The sequence below is a fragment of the Moschus berezovskii genome, chromosome 22, assembly GCF_049115385.1.
Source record: "Moschus berezovskii isolate FMDL1 chromosome 22, NW_MosBer_1.0, whole genome shotgun sequence".
Classification (NCBI taxonomy): domain Eukaryota; kingdom Metazoa; phylum Chordata; class Mammalia; order Artiodactyla; family Moschidae; genus Moschus; species Moschus berezovskii.
The window spans coordinates 26,547,600-26,570,536 of NC_142481.1; the positions used below are offsets into that span (position 1 = coordinate 26,547,600).

At 38.4% G+C, this 22,937-nt stretch overlaps 1 protein-coding gene across 9 annotated transcripts in view; it reads right to left on the bottom strand.

Moving 5' to 3' along the window:
* NFAT5 (nuclear factor of activated T cells 5) overlaps positions 1-22,937 on the bottom strand; it is a 191,083-nt gene that overhangs the window by 57,106 nt on the left and 111,040 nt on the right. For all 9 annotated transcript variants that reach the window (XM_088830608.1, XM_088830610.1, XM_088830606.1 and 6 more), the window contains one exon: positions 669-794. In XM_088830608.1, the coding sequence (XP_088686734.1) occupies positions 669-726 (58 nt within the window). In that variant the 5' untranslated portion in view covers positions 727-794. The remainder of the gene's footprint in view (positions 1-668; positions 795-22,937) is intronic.

A 22,937-nucleotide genomic window follows, 5' to 3' on the forward strand; every position in this document is an offset into this window, starting at 1 on the left:
CAATCTTTTAATTCAGTAAAAATTTGACAAATTTTATATAATTATAAAGTGTATGATTTGAGAGCTGATTAAAAATAAACTTGATAAATTTCAAACATTACTTTCCATACTTTTTCACTGATATAAAAAAGTATCTATATAAACATTACATTCAAATCTTCCATTATTTTTAATTGAATTTAAAATAAGTGTAAGGTCACACATGTTTTTAAATGTAGGGAAAAGGTTATAGTAACACGTTACAAACAAAAAAAAACACTTGAGTGCTTGAGTCCTTTTTCAGATTACACAAAATTAAACATTTTCCTCTTGGAGCAAACTTTCAAAAATAACTGTTTTATAGACTCAAATGTAATTTTCTATCCACAGCTTGGTATTTAATAACTTTATTATGTGCAGTCAACCAAAGAGCTTTAAACTCACTCCCATAGTTGAAGATAAGATCCATTCTGGGAGATGGCACTAACAGATGTACCAATGTGAAATTTTAAGAAATAATAAATGTATGAGAGTATTTTACAGAAAATTTTTAATGTTAAAAGTATGTATTTTAAAACCTCCTGAAACAAACCCTCAAATCACACTCTTTAATACGAATTTTGCCAGCACTGTTCATGTTGACCAGATAATGCTTTAGTTTTCTTTAAAAAGTAAAATGAAATGCATACCAGCAGCAACTACAGCTGGAGGAGGCGAGCCTGCCTCACCACCACTTGTCTGACTCATTGATGCTACAGATGTTTCTCTAGATGGAGGTAACTGTAACTCCTTTGGGAGAAGATCATAGACAGATTCTGTTGGGAGAAAGAGAAAAAAATTTTATGAGCACAAAATTAATGTCTTTCCACTCACAAAAATTATATTATTCATACACACACACACTAAACTTTATGTAATTACTGTTGTAAAAATTATTAGCAAACATTTATCTTTTGTTATAATTTTAGTGAATTGCACAATGAATTTTCCATTCATTCTGACTCCCATTTTCTTCTTGGCTTTTCCTTTCATGCTGATGATATACAGAAAAAGTTACCAAAATTTTTAAACCATATAAAACTATACACTAGAGATGTCAAATAACCCAAGATGCTCTAACATCTTTCTTTGTTTAAAAAAAAAAGTATTATTTATCATCCTTTACATATAAGATCTCATGTACTAGTGTATATCAGCTATAAATTGGCTTCTTCAAAGACCATTAGTCTACTCCTGCTCTTTTATCCAGCACTTTCATTAAATATTTAAATTTGCTATCATATTGAATTTTTCCCTCCTAAAGAAGCTAAAAAGAGGAATGTTATGACTCAAGGAATGTTCTTACTCTGAGGTATCTCCAACTCAAGAAAGGCACAAGCATAGGATTCTGTGAAATGAAAAAGCATAAATGCCTTTTTTAGACTATGATTACTTTTGTATCCCAGATTAAAGAAAACTGTATCTTTTAAATATATTTAATAATATTATAATTGTCCATAAAATCAAATTTATATCTACTACTCAAAAATTATTTTATAATTATTATTACATGTATTTTGGACAGAAATAATAAAGATATCCTCTAAAGATAGTAGAATCAATGTTGGAAAAAACTTCAGAAGATCAATTAGAATCCTATGTTCATTTTCTAAAGAATCAAGGCACAGAGTTTAAGGGACTTGCCTAGTATTCCAAGAAAAGCAACATTTCAACAATTAAGGAAGATTATTATTTGTACTAAGTGATTAAAAAAATAAAAGTAGCACTAGAAGGCAGTTTATCCTTGGTAGCAAACAATATGGAGGAGGCAATGGCAACCCACTCCAGTACTCTTGCCTGGAAATCCCATGGATTGAGGAGCCTCGTGGGCTGCAGTCCATGGGGTCGCTACCAGTTGGGCACAACTGAGCGACTTCACTTTCACTTTTCACTTTCCTGCACTGGAGAAGGAAATGGCAACCCACTCCAATGTTCTTGCCTGGAGAATCCCAGGGACGGGAGAGCCTGGTAGGCTGCCGTCTATGGGGTCGCAGAGAGTCGGTCACAACTGAAGCGACTTAGCAGCAGCAGCAGCAGCAAACAATATTGCTAGTTAACTGTTTACTGAATTCAAAAATACTTTGATCCTCCCAGTTAAAATATGTATTCTGAATTTCACGCAGATAGGAATAAGAAAGAATATCATGAAAGAAAACTAAAATTAGAAGTTGTAGTATTAAATGATCTTTGTTTATAATAAAGAATCAACTCAAAATTTTCTTCTGAAAAACTATTACTTAACACTTAAAATTTTCATCGTCAAAGCATTTGGGAAATTTTACATCTTTCTGAACATAATAAAAATTTTCAGCTTGTTAAACTGTTGCTAAAAGCCTTAAGTGTTAGTTCTAGAAGGTCTTGTAGGTCTTCATAGAACCATTCGACTTCAGCTTCTTCAGCATTACTGGTCGGGGAATAGACCTGGATTACTGTGATACTGAATGGTTTGCCTTCGAAACGAACAGAGATCATTCTGTCATTTTTGAGATTGCACCCAAATATTGCATTTTAGACTCCTGTTGACTTTGATGGCTACTCCATTTCTTCTAGGAGATTCTTACTCACAGTAGTAGATATAATGATCATCTGATGTGCAAAAAAAGATGTCCTTTTCATTATAGGGGACTCGAATGCAAAAGTAGGAAGTCAAGAAATACCTGGAGCAACAGGCAAATTTGGTCTTGGCATACAGAATGAAGCAGAGCAAAGGCTAATAGAGTTTTGCCAAGAATATGCACTGGTCACAGCAAACACTCTCTTCCAACAACACAAGAGAAGACTCTACACATGGACATCACCAGATGGTCAATACTGAAATCAGACTGATTATATTATTTGCAGCCAAAGGTGGAGAAGCTCTACACAGTCAGCAAAAACAAGACTGGGAGCTGACTGTGGATCAGATCATGAACTCCTTATTGACAAATTCAGACTTAAATTGAAGTAGGGAAAATCCCTAGACCATTCAGGTATGACCTAAATCAAATCCCTTACAATTATACAGTGGAAGTGACAAATAGATTCAAGGGATTAGATCTGATAGACAGAGTGCCTGAAGAACTATGGACGGAGGTTTGTGACACTGTACAGGAGGCAATGATCAAGACCATCCCCAAGAAAAAGAAATGCAAAAAGGCAAAATGAGGAGGCCTTACAAATAGCTATGAAAATAAGAGACGCAAACGGCAAAGAAGCAAAGAAAATATATACCCGTTTGAATGCAGAGTTCCAAAGAACAGCAAGGAGAGATAAGAAAGCCTTCCTCAGTGATCAATGCAAAGAAATAGAGGAAAACAATAGGATGGGAAAGACTAGAGATCTCTTCAAGAAAACTAGAGATACCAAGGGAACATTCCATGCAAAGACGGGCACAATAAAGGACAGAAATGGTATGGACTTAACAGAAGCAGAAGAGAGTAAGAGGAGGTGGCAAGAATACACAGAAGAACTATACAAAAAAGATTTTCAAGACCCAGATAATCACGATGGTATGATCACTCACCTAGAGCCAGACATCCTGGAATGTGAAGTCAAGTGGGCCTTAGGAAGCATCACTATGAACAAAGCTAGTGGAGGTGACGGAATTCCAGTTGAGCTATATTTCAAATCCTAAAAGATGATGCTGTGAAAGTGCTGTACTCAATATGCCAGCAAATTTGGAAAACTCAGCAGTGGCCACAGAACTGGAAAACATCATTTTTCATTCCAGTCCCAGAGAAAGGCAATGCCAAAAAATGCGCAAACTACTGCACAATTGCACCCATCTCACACACTGCTGCTGCTGCTGCTAAGTCGCTTCAGTGGTGTCCGACTCTGTGCGACCCCATAGATGGCGCAAAGTAATACTCAAAATTCTCCAAGCCAGGCTTCAGCAATACGTGAACTGTGAACTTCCAGATGTTCAAGCAGGTTTTAGAAAAGGCAGAGGAACCAGAGATCGAATTGCCAACATCCACTGGATCACTGAAAAAGCGACAGAGTTCCAGAAAAACATCTACTTCTGTTTTACTGACTGGGCCAAAGCCTTTAACTGTGTGGATCACAACAAACTGTGGAAAATTCTGAAAGAGATGGGAATACCAGACCACCTGACCTGCCTCTTGAGAAACCTGTATGCAGGTCAGGAAGCAACAGTTAGAACTGGGACATGAAACAACAGACTGGTTCCAAATAGGAAAAGGAGTACATCAAGGCTGTATATTGTCACCCTGCTTATTTAACTTATACACAGAGTACATCATGAGAAATGCTGGGCTGGATGAAGCACAAGCTAGAATCAAGATTGCTGGGAGAAATATCAAAAACCTCAGATATATAGATGACACCACCCTTATGGCAGAAAGCGAAGAAGAACTAAAGAGCTCTTGATGAAAGTGAATGAGGAGAGTGAAAAAGTTGGCTTAAAACTCAACATTTAGAAAACTAACATCATGGCATCTGGTCCCCTCACGTCATGGCTAATAGATGAGAAAGCAATGGAAACAGTGACTTTGGGCTCCAAACTCACTGCAGATGGTGCCTGCAGCCATGAAATTACAAGATGCTTGCTCCTTGGAAGAAAAGTTATGACCAACCTAGATAGCATATTCGGAGAAGGCGATGACACCCCACTCCAGTACTCTTGCCTGGAAAATACCATGGACGGAGCCTGGTAGGCTGCAATCCATGGGGTCACGAAGAGTCGGACACGACTGAGTGACTTCACTTTCACTTTTCACTTTCATGCACTGGAGAAGGAAATGGCAACCCACTCCAGTGTTCTTGCCTGGAGAATTCCAGGGACAGGGAGCCTGGTGGGCTGCTGTCTATGCAGTTGCACAGAGTCGGACACGACTGAAGTGACTTAGCAGCAGCAGCAGATAGCATACTAAAAAGCAGAGGGATTACTTTGCCAACAAAATCCAATCTAGTCAAAGCTTTGGTTTTTCCAGTAGTCATGTATAGATATGAGACTTGGACTATAAAAAAAGCTAAGCTCCAAAGAATTGATGCTTTTGAACTGCGGTGTTGTAGAAGACTCTTAAGAGTCCCTTGAACTGCAAGGAGATCCAATCAGTCAATCCTAAAGGAAATCAGTCCTGAATATTCATTGGAAGGACTGATGCTGAAGCTGAAACTCCAATACTTTGGCCACCTGATGTGAAGAACTGACTCATTTGAAAAGACCCTGATGCTTGTAAAGATTGAAGATGGGAGGAGAAGGGGACGACAGAGGATGAGATGGTTGGATGGCATCACCAACTCAATGGACTTGAGTTTGAGTAAACTCCAGAAGTTGGTGATGGACACGGAGGCCTGGTGCACTGCAGGCCATGGGGCTGCAAAGAGTCGGACACAACTGAGCGATTGAACTGAACTGAACTGAGAAGGCTTACGTAAATTATTTCCATCTTTCAAATAATATACAGGAAAGAGTAGGGAGAAACTAATTAAAACAGAAATGCCTGTCATCAAATATTGATTTTAATACAATTATTTTTCTCAATCCATGATGAAAACAAGAGCTTTTTATATATAAAGAAAAGCATACTCAAGACCTTTTTTGGGGGGAGGAGATAAACAGAAAGAAATATGAAAGTAAAATTCACTTAGATAAAAAGAGAAAGGATCTGCCAAAATGCATTTATGTCAAGGGAAAAAAAAAACAAACCTAGAAACAGCCCAATCACTAACCACATTTCACTTTCCCAAAGAGAAATACAAAGTTGAGTCTAAATTAGAAGTATAAAAGCAGTGTTAGTAAAAATACACTGGCAAGTAACTAACTATAGAACTTCTTATATCTCAGTCTTCCCCACAGCCTACCCTCCAAACCAAATAAGTCAAGTGGAAGGTGTAGGACGCATGGATTCATTCCTTCACCAAAGATATTTTCTGAGTAACTGATTCAAGTGTTTGAAAATTAGAGAATTCAGAAGTTTTATCCTATCTTTCCAAGGAAAACAGCAGTTAATAGTCCTTAGCATCACAGGCTCTGACTTTAGATAGAACTCTTTTGGTTCCACTACTTTAAGCAACTTAAATCCTCAATGAAACTTTTATTTTAGCCCATTACACCAAAGAGATTCCCTCCAAGATAAAACTATACAACCTGACCACATACACTGGTCTTACTCTCAGGCCTGCATGTGTGTTAAGTTGCTTCAGTTATGTCCTACTCTTTGCAACCCTATGGACTGGGGCCCACCTGGTTCCTCTGTCCATGGGGATTCTCCAGGCAAGAGTACTGGAGTGGGTTGCCACGCCCTCTTCCAGAGGCTCTTCCCAACCCAGGGATCAAACCCAGGTCTCCCACATTGCAGGCGGATACTATACTGTCTGAGTCACCAGGGAAGCCCAAAGAAGAGCATAGGCCCTTTAAATACATGAAAACAACAAACAATCCTGCCTCATGTTAAGCAGCCATATCTATTTACCTTGCATTATCTGTTAAATCAGCTAAATAAATATGGGAGGAATGAAATTCTAGATTAATGGAAAAGCAGTTTGCCGAGAAAAGACTTCCTTAGAAAACAAAAGTATAATCTGTACTGCTTTTTTTTTTTTAATAAAGAACCTACTAGATTTTTTAAAAATTTTCAAGATTTTTCTTTTAGAGAGAGAAAACGGTTACAAGGTTTCTTTTTGGGGTAGTAAGAATTCCAAAATTAGATTATGGCAATGGCTACACAATTCTATAAACTATACCAACTACCACTGACTCTGTACACTTTAAATGGGTGAATCTTATGATATGCAAATTATACACGGGTAAAAGCTGTTTTTAAAAAAGAGAGAAACAGGAATAGAATAAAAATAACAGAACTGCACAAGAGTGAGCTAGGTCTCTCAATGTTCCTAATAAACTTCATGGATAAAATACTTCTTCATATAGTTTCTGTTTGTAAAAAGTGAAACTGTGAAGGCTAAACTGCAAACTAATTTAATTTGCTTTTTAAGGTTCTTCCATTAGATCAGGAAAATTTGACACCCACAGGTATCCTACATTCAGTAAAATAACCTGATGAAAATCTTTAAAACTTCTTATGAATAAGATGAATTAATGTAGACTTCATAAAACAGATGCCTTTAAGCAACAGCACTCAAAAATGTTATGGGTTCCCCACCTTGAGAAATGCAGTTAGTTGTTACATCAACAACTTGAAAAAAGATAAGGAATTTGCAAATGACACAGGCCTAAGAGGAATATATCATATGTCATAATTCATCGCAGATAATGAAAAGCTGGAATATCTGCCCAAAAGAATAAAGTGAATTTTGATACAGATCAATGTAACATCTGGTAAAAAACTGCTCTTGTGCAGTGTACTCGAATGTACTCACTCTCTTTCTCATTCTTTTTTTCAAAATCTAGAAATGATTTTACTTTTGCTTTTTAAAGAATTCTTTCCTTGGTCTGTCAGAATTGGGGTGATCATATTTTTTCCATTAATGTGCTAATAATTTGTGCAATAATAATGTTAATCAACTCATTTAATGGTTCATTATGAATTTTAGTTGACCAAAATCCCAATATAAGTGGGATTAAGTATCCATGTAACAGACTTAGATCAAGTACAATAGAATAGTTACCATAAATTATTAACATAAGTGTATGAAAAAAAGAAATCAGGCAGAAAAGGAAGCAAGCTCAGAAGATCAAGAATTTGTTTCACGTTAGTGCAACAGTGCAGAGCCTACAGCAATTAAGAGGAATGAAAACATTTTCAGATATTAAAAGCAAACTAATGCTTCCTAATGTTTGGTGGGAAGGTAAACAATGCAAAAATTGGCTGCCTGGTTGGTATGTGTGTTCAGTCAGTCATTCAATAAATTCTAATTGATCCTTTTATATCACTAGTTATTTCTGGGCAATTTGGTCTTTAACTCTGCAATGCTGGCTATAGGGGGAGTCCCATCACACTGTATCAAACTCAAGGAGACAGAAATCCTATCCTGAGGGCACAAGGCAGTGAAAGAGAAGAAAAAACTGGTAACTTAATAGTGAAGCTTTTTTTTTTTTTATTATTCTCAATTAGAAACTCTGTTTCCTAACTGCTGATCAACCAAATCCCATTGTACTATTTTACATGTTGCCCAGTTTCAAAAAATGAAAGACTTCAAACCCTTATACTCCTCACTTTCCCACAGAAGAGTCCAGGGAGACAAAAACAAATGAAACAGCTGAGAAAAGACATGCTTTTCTAGTTTTTTCCCTTTGCAAAATAACACCATTAATAATGCAATTACAGCTACCATTTATTGAGCACTTGGTTGTTGGTAAAGGTACTGTTCAAAGGTCTTCTACATACATACTCACTTAATTTCAAAATAATTATGTGAGGTCAGTTTTACCAATAAAGAATATGAAACGTGTTTAATAGTTAAAAAAGAAAAAAGAAAAATACATGTGATAAAACAACAAAAGAAGGGAATAATAAAGTTTAGGACAGCAATTTCCTTTGATGGGGAGACAAGGATATAGGACAAAGGATTAGAAGAAATAAGTTGGTCTGGACAGCAGGCTCAAGAATGTTCTTTTTACTAAAATATATAATCTAATCAATACATACAATAAAAATTAAAGCTATGCATGGACAGTGCATAGTCTTCAGAGTTGCTATAAGGCTTAACTAAGATGAGCTGTTAAAAAGAACTCTGTAAATTATTCTTGGGGCTTCCCTGGTGGCTCTGCGGTTAAGAATCTACCTGCCAATGCAGGAAACAAGGATTCAATCCCTGGGTTGGGAAGATCTCCTGGAGAAGAAAATGGCAACTCATTGTAGTATTCTTGCTTGGTAAATCCTATGAATAGAGGAACCTGGCGGGCTACAGTTCATTGGGCCACAGAGTTGAACATGACTTAGGGACCAAACAACAACAACATCACCATTTTGCCTCTGTTGACCTGATAGCTAGAATTCAATATTCAACTGCTTCAGAGTCAGAAAGTAAAGATCAGAATTTTCAGAGTCCACCTACTCTTGAACTTTTCTGAAGACACTTATTAACTTTCAGGTAACCAAACAAATCATAGTTGTACACAACTAATACCAGAGACTTATCTTTATGCAGAAATGAACAATATAAAAGGTGGTAGTGGTGGAGTAAATAAATGAATGTTTCTATTCAACAGTCAAGCAATCAGCTAAATGGAAGTAGTTGTGGTAAAAAAAAAAAATTATATTTTGTGTTGGAAATGCTTTAAAAAATTAATGAAAAGTAAATTAATGCTCAGCATAGATATTAGTTATTCAAACAATGAGTGTTCCCTGATACTAGATGCAAACACTGTAATAATACTGGAAATGTATTTATAAATGGTTGTATCTTGTTTCTAAAATGGGATTTCACTTTGTTTTTTAACTCTATATACAAAGCTACTTTAGCATCCAGAAGAGTTAAAAAAGACTTACAAAGAGTTCTTGCAAATCGTTTGGCAAACTAATTGCCCTACTCTTCCATGTCTTTATTAACTACCTCAATAAGCTGGTGAATCCCAAGGCTATGGTTTCACATCAGACATTCTAAAACAAAATGCCTGGCACCTCCAACTGTGCCAACATACTTCTGCATTGAAGAGAGACAGCATTCATTCTGTTAAAAACACTTTGGACTTGACAGTCATCATACTTGGCATCTCCACTGGAAAATGTACTGGCTGCAGGTCTATTGGATATTTGGTTTCTAGAAGATTATTAAGTCCAAGAATAACTTGTATGTGATCTCTGTTTGAATAAAATTTTCTCATTTAAGTTTAAATCCATTTACTAGTTTGCTGTTACTTAATCATATCACTTCTTTTTGAATATATTTTATTACTGTTTTCCTCAAGCTAGTGGTCTACAATAATTTTAAACAATATGCAGTAGCACAGATTGCAACAATTTGGGAAATAAGAATAACTTGAGATCTATTTTTTCTAATAAGTATTATTTTTCACTTTAAAATTTCACAATTATTTTCTACATAACTTAGTAACACTTATGAGATACAGAATGGATTATTCTATTTAACCATTTTTGTTATATATTATACTTTCTTAATTTATTTATACTATTTTCAGAAGAAGCTATTTAAGTCTGTTCTAGAATAAACACTTACAAAGTCCTACCTATGACCTGACTACTGAGTAAAACCTTTATTGATTTATAATTTCCAAACATCTTATAAGAATATTTTTGCAATACAGCTTTAAAGAACTGTAGAGTTCAGAGTTCAAGAAGGGTAAGGAGGACTAGGGCTGAGTGTCAGAAGTAAAGAATGAGAAGGGAATCCATGGTGTGGGTGGGGGTGGAGGAGGCCTGGCAAATGGTTTTAGAGCCCAAGCAGGGTGAGCAAAGTATTAATGGGGAGAGGGAGGGAGACGGAGAAGATTACAATGCAGAGTTCAAGCAATGTAAATAAAATATCTGCAGCCTAGTATGTGGTGTCAGAACCCAAGCATAATGAATAACTTATCTAGGGGTGGGGGTGGGGAAAGGTGGGAGAGAGTGGAAGGGTGGGATGGAACCCAAGAAAGCAGGATGAAAAGAGGAAATTCTGCCTGACACACACGACAACCTACTGGGTTAGAATCCAAGCAAAGTCAAAGTCTCCTGGGATGGGTAGCCCAAATGACAGTATGTAGAGGTGGCAACCCACTCCAGTGTTCTTGCCTGGAGAATCCCAGGGACGGGGGAGCCTGGTGGGCTTCCGTCTATGGGGTCACACAGAGTTGGACACGACTGAAGTGACTTAGCAGCAGCAGCAGAGGAGGGAAGGCAGAGAGTCTAGCATAGGGTATCGGAGTCAGAGCATGGTGAGAAATGTACCCTTAAGGGGATGGCACAGGATATCACAGCTGAAACCAGTGAGGTGATGGAGGATAGCCAACACAGGGAAACAAAGCTTGAGCAGGGTACAAAGGGTATTCATGCAAGGTCAGCCAGCTCTGAGCATAAGAACCCAAGCAGTAAGAAGAATGTCCATATAATAGGGCTGCTAGGGCTGGGTATCAAAGATTAAGCAGGAAGTAGAGTGTGCCCATGAGGGGAGTGTGGAAGACCAGCATGGGAATTAGAAATTAAAGCAGGGTGAGGAGGGCATTCATGTGAGGCCTTCGAGCCTGAGCAGGATGAAGAGAACATTCCCATGGATGGGCACCCCAGCATAAGATGTTGGAGTCCCAGGAGGGTAAACAAGATATTCATGAGGTTGAGGGAGCAGAAGCATAGGGCATCTTTTAAGTAGAATATAAAAATCTTAGTAAGGTGAAGGCTATCTGCCCAGCAGTGTTGCCCAAAATGGGGAGTCAGAACCCAACGAGGATGAGGAGAGTGTCAACAGATAAGCAGGAGGGCCGCTCTGGGTGTCACAGCATACAGAGGATGAAGGAGGAAAGCAGTCACAGTCTAGAGGCAAGTTATGTATGTCCAAGTTGGATAATTAGGTATCAACGTGTAGGAAACGGGGAAGCAATGGCAAAAGAAGCTAAATTATACAGAGGGAGATTGCTCAAATAAGTAAATATATTAAAATTAAAGGGAATAAAGTTTTGCAGTGTTGAACAAAGGAGTTACAAACACAGGGAGAAAAACAAGGAGGAACCGTATGGTACTAAACTGCAACTGGAGGTATCAGCATGAACTCAAAAGAGAAAGAAGAATAAAAATATAGATGTATATAGGTATACAAGGACTTGCCTCATAGCTCAGTCAGCAAAGCATCTTTCTGCAATGCAGGAGACCCGGCTTCGATTCCTGGGTCAGGAAGATCCTCTGGAGAAGGAAACAGCAACCCACTCCAGTATTCTCGCCTGGAGAATCCGATGGACAGAGGAGCCTGGCAGGCTACAGTTCATGGGATCACAAGAGTTGGACACAACTTAGCAACTAAACCACCAGTGTCTGTAACTTCCTGAGTTGGGAGACTGAGATTGGTGGAAGACAAATGACCAATATATGTATATAGTTCAGTTCAGTCGTTCAGTTGTGTCCGACTCTTTGTGACCCCAGGGACTACAACACATCAGGCCTCCCTGTTCATCAGCAACTCCCAGAGTTTACTCAAACTCATGTCCATTGAGTCGGTGATGCCATCCAACCGTCTCATCCTCTGTCATCCCCTTCTCCTCCCACCTTCAATCTTTCCCAGCATCAGGGTCTATAAGCATACATATATTCCCAAGCTCTGTCTTCTGAAAGATTCTGTAAGAAGCACAACCCCAAAAGCATACTCATGGAAAATAAGCATACCGAGTATCCAGATCCTGGTTTCTAAATACTCTTTTCTACTGAAAGTAGTTAGGGCTTCTTTGAGAAATAGCTGTTATCAGGACTGGGATACGAAAAGTACAAGATCAGCCTGATATATATATTGTTTTGCTAAAGTAAGGAAGTACTCAAAGAATTAAGGAGACATGTCAAAAGGATACAGAAACTAACTTGACCAGGCTCTCACTAACCAACATGAGCATGAAAATAAGCAATGAAGGTTCCCTGGCAGTCCAATGGTTAGTACTCAGTGCTTTCACTGCCATGTCCTGGGTTCAATTCCTGATTGGGGAACTAATCCTGTAAGCCATACAGTATGGCCAAAAAACAGAGTAATTATAGTAACAGATTAAAATTGAATGAAAACATAAAAGCCCATACGGACATAAAATAGTAATGAATAAACCAGAAGTATGATGAAGAAAGTGAAGAGGAACTCTAAAGCCTCTTGATGAAAGTGAAAGAGGAGAGTGAAAAGGTTGGCTTGAAGCTCAACATTCAGAAAAAAAAGATCATGGCATCTGGTCCCATCACTTCATGGGAAATAGATGGAAAAACAGTAGAAACAGTGTCAGACTTTATTTTTTTGGGCTCCAAAATCACTGCAGATGGTGATTGCAGCCATGAAATTAAAAGACGCTTGCTCCTTGGAAGGAAAGTTATGACCAACCTTAATAGTATATTAAAAAGCAGAGACATTACTTTGCCAACCAAGGTCCGTCTAGTCAAGGCAATGGTTTTTCCCGTGGTCATGTATGGATGTGAAAGTTGGACTGTGAAGAAAGCTGATCGCCGAAGAATTGATGCTTTTGAACTGTGGTGCTGGAGAAGACTCTTGAGAGTCCCTTATACTGCAAGGAGATCCAACCAGTCCATTCTAAAGGAGATCAATCCTGGATGTTCATTGGAGGGACTGATGCTAAAGCTGAAACTGCAATACTCTGGCCACCTCATGCGACGAGTTGACTCACTGGAAAAGACTCTGATGCTGGGAAAGGTTGGGGGCGGGAGGAGAACGGGACGACGGAGAATGAGATGGCTGGATGGCATCACCGACTCTGTGGACATGAGTTTGAGTGTACTCCGGGAGTTGGTGATGGACAGGGAGGCCTGGCGTGCTGTGATTCATGGGGTCGCGGAGAGTCGGACACGACTGAGCGACTGAACTGAACTGAACTGAACTGATGATGAGGAATGAGATATTTATACAGTTTCAAAGCACAACTTCACAAAATATTTACTGATTAGGGTAACTTTAGAAAAGTCTGACAGATACCATCTTAATCAAGTGATCAAAGTGAGTATCATCAGTAATGATATAAATCAAAATTGTATGCCACCCTAGGATGCAGAAAGACTACATCATTATTTCTGTGGTATTTGTACCAAAGATGCATAATTTGAATGCAATAATCAGGAACATTCCACAAATAAGTGACCTGTAATCTTCAAAAGTATCAGAACTGTGAAAAGTCCAGGAAAGACCAACGAACTTGTTTGACACCTTATATTCCACACTCATTGGCTCAGTATTTTTAGCTATGCCATCTCATCTTTACTAACACCCTCAACCTGACAGAACAATTAATTTAAACATGCATTCATCATATATTTAGCTCCTGTACTGGACTAAGGACACAACATAAGAGGAAATCACTCTTAAGAAATTCACAGTTGCAAGAAAATAAAATTAGTCAAGTTTAAAATAATGCAAAATGCTACAAATAGGAGAAAATATTTGCAAATGATGTGACAGACAAGGGCTTACCCTCCAAAATATATAAACAGCCCTACAACTTAACAACAAAAAACAAACAACCCAACTGAAAAATGGGCAGAAGACTTTAACAAACATTTCTGCAAAGAAGACATAAAGATGGCAGTAGGCACATGAAAAGACGCTCAACGTCACTAATTATTACGTAAGTGTAAATCAAAACTACAATGATTTACAACCTCACACTGGTCAAAATGGCCATCATTAAAAAGTCTACAAATAACAAATGCTGGAGATGTGGAGAAAAGGGAACCCTCTGACACTGTTGGTGGGAATGTAAGTTGGTATAGTGGCTATGGAAAACAGTATGGAGGTGTCTCAGAAAACTAAAATCAGAATTACCATATGATCTAGCAATTCTACTCCTCGGACAAAACTGTGATTCAAAAAGACAGATGCATCCCTATCTTCAGAGCAGCACTATTCACAATAGTCAAAACAGGGAAACAACCTAAATGTTCATCAACAGACAAATGGAGAAAATAAGATGTAGTCCATATATACAACGGAATACTATTGAGTCATAAAAAAGAACGGAATAATGCCATTTGCAGCAACATGAATGCAACTAGAGATTATCACTAAGTGCAGTCAAAATGAAAAAGTCAAATACCATACGGTATCACTTATATGTGGAATCTAAAACATGCAACAAATGAAACTATCTATAAAACAGAAACAGGCTTATAGAGAACAGATTTGTGTTTGCCAAGTTGGGGGGAGGGACAGGAATGGACTGGGAGTTTGGAGTTGGTTGATGCAAAACTATTACATTCAGAATGGCTAAACAACAAGACCCTAAAGTACAGCACAGCGAACTATAGTCAGCAAGTATTAGTGTTGGTTGCTCAGTTGTGTCCAATTCTTTGCCAACCCATGAACAGTAGCCCTAAAGGCTTCTCTGTCTATGGGATTCTCCAAGCAAGAATACCCGAGAGGATTGCCATTCCCTACTATCCTGTATGCAGGTCAGGAAGCAACAGTCAGAACTGTACATGGAACAACAGATTGGTTCCAAATAGGAAAAGGAGTACGTCAAGGCTGTATATTGTCACCCTGCTTATTTAACTTATATGCAGAGTACATCATGAGGAACGCTGGGCTGGAAGAAGCACAAGCTGGAATCAAGATTGCTGGGAGAAATATCAATAACCTCAGATATGCAGATGACACCACCTTTATGGCAGAAAGTGAAGAGGAACTCAAAAGCCTCTCGAGGAAAGTGAAAGAGGAGAGTGAAAAGGTTGGCTTGAAGCTCAACATTCAGAAAACAAAGATCATGGCATCTGGTCCCATCACTTCACGGGAAATAGATGGGAAAACAGTGGAAACAGTGTCAGACTTTATTTTGGGGGGCTCCAAAATCACTGCAGATGCTGATTGCAGCCAGGAAATTAAAAGACACTTACTCCTTGGAAGGAAAGTTATGACCAACCTGAGATAGTATATTAAAAAGCAGAGACATTACTTTGCCAACCAAGGTCTGTCTAGTCAAGGTATGGTTTTTCCAGTGGTCATGTATGGATGTGAGAGTTGGACTGTGAAGAAAGCTGATCGCCGAAGAATTGATGCTTTTGAACTGTGGTGCTGGAGAAGACTCTTGAGAGTCCCTTGGACTGCAAGGAGATCCAACCAGTCCATTCTAAAGGAGATCAAGCGTGGGTGTTCATTGGAAGGATTGATGCTAAAGGTGAAACTCCAATACTTTGGCCACCTCATGCGACAAGTTGACTCATTGGAAAAGATTCTGATGCTGGGAAGCATTGGGATCGAGAGGAGAAGGGGACGACGGAGAATGAGATGGCTGGATGGCATCACCGACTCGATGGACATGAGTTTGAGTGAACTCTGGGAGTTGGTGATAGACAAGGAGGCCTGGCGTGCTGTGATTCATGGGGTCACAAAGAGTCGGACTCGACTGAGCGACTGAACTGAACTGAACTGTATTCAATATCCTGTTATAAACCATAATGGAAAAGAATATACAAAATAACATATATATGTGTATGACTGAGTCACTTTGCTACATAGCATAGATTGGCACAACACTGTAAATCAATTATACTTCAATAAAAAAATGCAATATGTGCTTTAATAGAAATATGGGCTGTTATGCAAGTGGAGAAGAGGGAACCTAAACACTGTCTGTAAAGGTCAGAGAAAGGTTCATGGGGTATGTGACACTTGAGGTCAACCTTGAACAATGAATTGGGTATTTGACAAACATATTTGTGAAGAAGGAGGAGAAACTGTAAAAGAAAATCTGAACAAGAAGAGTGTTTGCATTTTGCTTATTTCATTTTTTCAAGTAATTCAGTTAAATTAGAATACAGGAGTTACATGGACAAGTAGCAAGAGATGAGTCTACTGAAGACATGCAGGGGTAAGATCATGAAAGGCCCTGTATAATCACTCTAAGCAATAAAGATGTTATCCCTCAGCACACAGGGAGCTTTTGAGTGTTTCAAGAAAAGACACGATAAGCTCAGATTTATATTTGAGGATGATCACCTGCCCAGGTATATGCAAAATAGACTATATTCTAGAGGTGGTGAAGAGCTAAGTTTTTTCCAATCCTCTAAGTAAGAAATAATGAGGTCCTGAACCAAGGCAGTGAGATGGCAAATAGAACACAAATTTAAACATGTTCAGGAAACTGATGAACCAACTGAATTGGATGACTGGAGAGGGAGAGACAGAAATAGTTCCAGGCAGCACATAGAAATTCTGGCACAAAAAATTAATGTAAGGTGGTACAGTGTCCCATGATAGAGAGTTTAGGAGTAAGAGTAAAACTGGAAAGTCAACAAATTTAGTTTTAAATGATGAGGCTGAGTAACTAGTGAATGTATAAACAGGAGAGGGATTTATAGTTAATGATACTGGGTACATGACTGCTTTATTTTTCTCTTTAATACAAATCTTGCGCTAGAACTGGGGCAGAAAATTGTTAAAGTTATTGTTTGCTTTTGAAAATACAAATGTTTATGAAAGAAAAGTAAATTTGCCCATGATCTCACCATCCAAAACACAGTATATTTATGTTTTCTTTCCCTATTTTTCTATACATATTTTTTAAAAGTTGAATAATGTACATAAACTTAGTATCAAACTTTTCATTGAACATAACTTTAATTCTCATGTATACTGTAACTCTGACACCCTCATATTGTTATATATCATCCTTATGTCTATTTTCTCTCTCTCCAACTAGTTGAAAATTCTTCAAGGGCAGAAACTATGGTATGTCTTCTTTGAATAACTAAAGTTTAGCGGTACTATACTCACAATGGGAGTTCAATGTTTGCTGATGAGGTTATCAAAATACTAAAGAAAGTTACTGGGTAATAATTCTTAGTTATGAAATAAACTTCATGAAAATTTCTAATTTTCATATTATTTCAGAAACATTCAGTTCTGTTCAGTCGCTCAGTCGTGTCCGACTCTCCGCGACCCCATGAATCACAGCACTCCAGGCCTCCCTGTCCATCACCAACTCCCAGAGTTCACTCAAACTCATGTCCATCGAGTCGGTGATGCCATGCAGCCATCTCATTCTCTGTCGTCCCCGTCTCCTCCCGCCCCCAATCCCTCCCAGAATCAGAGTCTTTTCCAGTGAGTCAACTCGTCGCATGAGGTGGCCAAAGTATTGGATTGCTAATATATAAAAGAAGCAATCAATGACATATCAGCGGTGACAACATTGTACCTGCTATAGAATGAAAAACAGTTGAATAAACATTCTCATTCATTTATTCATTCACTCAACAAATATCTACTAAATGCCTAATGTAAGCCAAGCACCCTCTTGGTTCCTGGAGATACACCAGTTACAAAACAGACAATCTGTGTCACGGACCTTTCACTCAAGTTTAAATTTTGGTGACGGCTTGCTTGCTAAAAAGAGGAGGGTCCAGTGTCCCATAATTTTCTGTCTTTACTAAACTCACATGTAACTGTGTGTGAAAGTCGCTCACTTGTGTCCGACTCTTTGCGACCCCATGGACTATACAGCCCATGGAATTCTCCAGACCAGAATACTGGAGTGGGAAGCCTATTCCTTCTCCAGGGGGATCTTCCCAACCCAGGAACTGAACCGGGGTCTCCTGTATTGCAGGTGGATTCTTCAACAACAGAGCTACTAGGGAAGCAAAATAAGTTCATTTCTGGAATATAAGCAGTAGAATCATCTCAACCAAAAGAGTCAGACACTACTGAGTGACTAAACATAGTGCATACAATATGTATACACACTTGCAATTTAGCTTACTGTTTCCAAAACCAACACTGAATATAAACCTGTTTCATTGCTTAACAGTCAACCATCTTAAATAGTAATATATTTCCGTTCCGTTCCGTTCCGTCGCTCAGTCGTGTCCGACTCTATGCGACCCCGTGGACTGTAGCCTACCAGGCTTCTCCATCCATGGGATTCTCCAGGCAAGAATACTGGAGTGGGTTACCGTTTCCTTCTCCAGGGGATCTTCCCGACCCAGGGATCGAACCCGGGTCTCCCGCATTGGAGGCAGACGCTTTAACCTCTGAGCCACCAGGGAAGCCCAGTAATATATTTAATAAACTAAAATAACCATGTACTTATCAATGTATATAATAATCAATGAAAATGAAATAAATAGAGCATTATTTTATGCACATTTGGTTTTGAACTTGAAAAGACAGTTAATAAATGATAATCTGCTCATTCATTCATAAAGCACATTATTTAACTGCCCATTATGTGCTAGGCACAATAATAAAATAAATAAAATAGAGTTCTTAACTTCAATGTTATTTCTAATTGCACAAACTTTGGATTACAAGGTACCTCAGGAGTTTATTTTCTAAAAGAAGAAAAACATAATTTTATCACTACTAATTTATTTTGTGTATGTTAAGTGTAGACACTAAAGTGACCTGTATCTGTTTTCAAACATTTACAGTCCAGTGAGGTAAACTGCATGGAATCGTCAATAATTAAATCCATTCTGCTGTTAAATAATTAATGTTTATAGTTTTTACCTTTTATAAAAATAATGCCATAAACATTCTTATATGTACATATATATACTTCCATTGGATATATATATAGACTGAAATTGCTGAGTCAGACGGTATGATTCGTCAAGTCTTTTACCCATTTTTATATTTGGCTGCTGTTTTTTAAAAATATTAATTTGTAGGAGTTCACTATATATTCTAGATGCAAATCCTATGCTAAATGTACATACTGTAAATATCTTCTCCCACATATGGTTTGCCTTTCCACCTCCATAAAGTTACCTTTAATAAATAAGAGTTCTTAATTTTAATCAAGCTCAATATATGAATCTTTTCATTTATGATTAGTGATTTTTACATACTGTTTAAGAACTATTTGCATACCCCAAGACCATGAAGATATTCTGTTTTCTTCTAAAGTCTTTGTGCTTTATCTTCCATATATATATCTATGATCCATCTGGAATTGGTTCTATTATTGAACTCAAAGTTCACTGTTTTTCATGTTGATATTCAATCGATTCATCAAAGAACATCTGTTTATACTCCAGAAAGAAATATCTTGGAGGCATTCATTTTCAGAAAGATGGAGTAGTCACACTTTTCACTATTTCTTCCAATAAGTTCAGCTAAAAACCTTGAACACTACATACATTTAAAAGGAAAAAAAAAAACTAAGAAGATTGAAAGGTGAGATAAAAGTAAGCCAGCCAGGGATGGTGGGACCCACAAATTTTCTTTTTGCCTCATATATACCAGACTGGATACTGGGGAGGCCGATAATCTGGAAACGTCAATGGGCACAGGCTAAAAAAGCCACAAGTTATTTTAAAATCAGTTTCAGTTTATTGATATTTCTTGTTACATTTTGTAATTTTCTGCCTCTTTCCATGACTGGTAGTTTTTGATAAAAATAAAACAAACTTTTAGAACCATGGTAATGATTTTTGACTTGATGCCAAACATTGAGAATTTCACTTTGTGTCCTTATATTTTCATATTCCTATAAATATTCTTGAGCTTTACTTTGGGTTATGGTTAAGTTACTAGGGAACAGTTTGATCCTTTTAGTTTTTGCTCTTAAAGCGTTGTTAGCCGTGACCGGAGCATATCCAGTATTACTACCGAGGTAAGATCCTTCTTAACACTCAGTTCAGTTCAGTCGCTCAGTCGTGTCCGACTCTCCGCGACCTCAAGAATCACAGCACGCCAGGCCTCCCTGTCCATCACCAACTCCTGGAGTTCACTCAAACTCATGTCCACAGAGTCGGTGGTGCCATCCAGCCATCTCATTCTCTGTCGTCCCCTTCTCCTCCCGCCCCCTACTCATGTGTAAAAAGGTATTCTACAGATTCCCTGCTGGTCTGGTGGTTAAGAATCCACCTGCCAATGCCGGAGACACGGGTTTGATCCCTGATCAAAGATTCCAAACGCCGAGGGACAACTAAGCCCTTGCACAGCAACTACTGAGCCTTCATGCTGCAACTAATGCAGCTCACGCACCTCGTTGCTCTGCAACGAGAAGCCACTGCAATGAGAAGTGCCCATGTACCACAACGAGAGAGAAGCCCCTGCCTGCTGCAACTAGAAAAAAACCCTCATGCAGCAATGAAGACCCAGTGCAGCCATAAATAAATAAAACTTAAAGAAACTATTTTACTCTTGCTGCTGCAAACAGGCATCAAATCCAGCCCTTAACGAGATCTGAGCACTATTTCCTCTCATCCTTTTAGGCAGTTCTTTCCTCAGTCGTGGGTGGTTTTCCACCTGCATATAATGATCACCACTTAGCTGAATATTCAAAGGACACCCTCTGCAGATCTCTAGAATTTTCTGGAGCCATTTCCCTCCTTTCTAATATTCTGTCCCTGAGAACTCTAGCTATCTTGGCTATCCCGGACTTCTAGTTCTATCTCCTCAACTCAGAGACTACTGGACTCTTATTTGTACTTCCCCTTTCACACCAAAGCCTGGAACTTTCTCCAGGGAGTAAAGCACTTGCAGGGCTCTTCTTGTGTGTTTTTTTTTTTTCTTCAAGGATCACTTTCCTTCACTGCCTAATGTTAAATGTGAAGAGAACCATTGTCTCATATATTTATCTGGCTTTTTAGTTGCTTCAGGAAAGAGGGTAAGTAAATCTGGTCCCTGTGTTTAGCCTCATCTTGGCTAAACAAAGAAGTCATTATAATTTTAACCCATATTCGTACGTTCTTTACTCAGAAAGAACTCAGAATATCATCATATTCTACTTGTGACAGTGAAGTGAAAGTGACAGTTTCTCAGTCATGTCTGACTCTTTGTGACCCCATGGAGTATCTACAGTACATGGAATTCTCCAGGCCAGAATACTGGAGTGGGTAGCCTTTCCCTTCTCCAGGGGATCTTCCCAATCCAGGGATTGAACCCAGGTCTCCCGCATCACAGGCAGATTCTTCACCAGCTGAACCACCAGGGATTTAAAGAACTTTTTCAGGTTATTCAATTAAATATCTGATAAATACTATAATGTGCCACATGTAAAAAATACTGGGTTAAGTCCTTCAAGGTTTTACAAAAATGAGAATCTTGTAAAATTACAAAAATACTCTGTACATAAAGACCCATACAAATGTACCCTTTGTATTCTATGCACAAGGAATATGTAAAAGAAAATAAAGACATAGTAGGCTATGCCCCCCCAAAAAACTGAATATCTGGACTTCCCTGGTGGTCCAGTGGTTAAGAATCCACCTGCCAATGCAGGGGACATGGTTCAATCTCTGGTCTGGGAAGATTCCACATGCCATGGGGCAACTAAGCCTGCGCACCACAACTACTGAGGTCCAAGCACCCTAGAGCCCATGCCCCACAAGAGAAGCCACTGCAATGAGAAGCCCAAGCACAAGTAGAGAACAGCCCCTACTCACTGCAACTGGAACAGGCCTGCGCACAGCAACTAAGACCCTGAGGAGCCATAAACAGATCGTAGGCCAAGGTCTTGAATAATCAATAACATAGACTTGCAAGTCAGATCTAGTAAAATAGGCAGCACAAACCTATCAAAAGACCAGTCTATAGCAATAAGCAATTATCAGACTCAGATATCTTCTAAAAACTAGTTGTGATTGTTCATAGCAGTAAGAGTGAAAACTAGGCTATTAAAATGTATAATTATGTGACACTAAAACTGAACTGATAATTATAAAACAATAGCACCAATACTTGTTGAATGAATATTTATATGAGTGCCTAATTTATGACCATGCACCCTTATCCCTCTTCCATTCTCTTTCCCTCCACACTCTAAAGATACAATGATTTTCAATACTTTAGCCACGCACTCCCTTATTTCTCTGCAAATGCTACTGTTTCTCCCTGAAATACTGACTTTCCCACAGCCCCTTTCAACCGTTATTTCTTCCCCAAAAGCTTTTCCTAACCACTCTAGTCTTAGTTAGGTATCCTTTCTCTGTATTTCCTCTACCAAAACACTTACCACCCACTGTTTCACAATTACCAGTTTACCTCCGTGTACTTATTAAACTACATATGTCATGAGGACAGTGGACATGACCATCTCATTCATACTGTCTTCTCAGCAATAGCACAGTGCCTGGCACAAACAGGCATTTATTTGATGAATGAACAAGAAAACAGAAGCTGTGAGAATACATAAGAATGCTGACAAACCATATAATGAATGAAGAGGCAGAAGGGTCAGAGTGAGGGAAAAAAAACTAAGAAAAAAACTAGAGAAAGAGTCAGAAGACGGCTTGGAGAAAGTGTCAAAAAGAACAGTCTTGGAAGCAGATGCCCCAAAATGAAAATGTCTCATTTAGTTCGAATAAGAAAAACTGGAAAGAAAGTATTTATTTGATATGGCAAAAGATATTTCTTGATACCTTTGCCAAGGAAGTATCAAGGGAGTGATG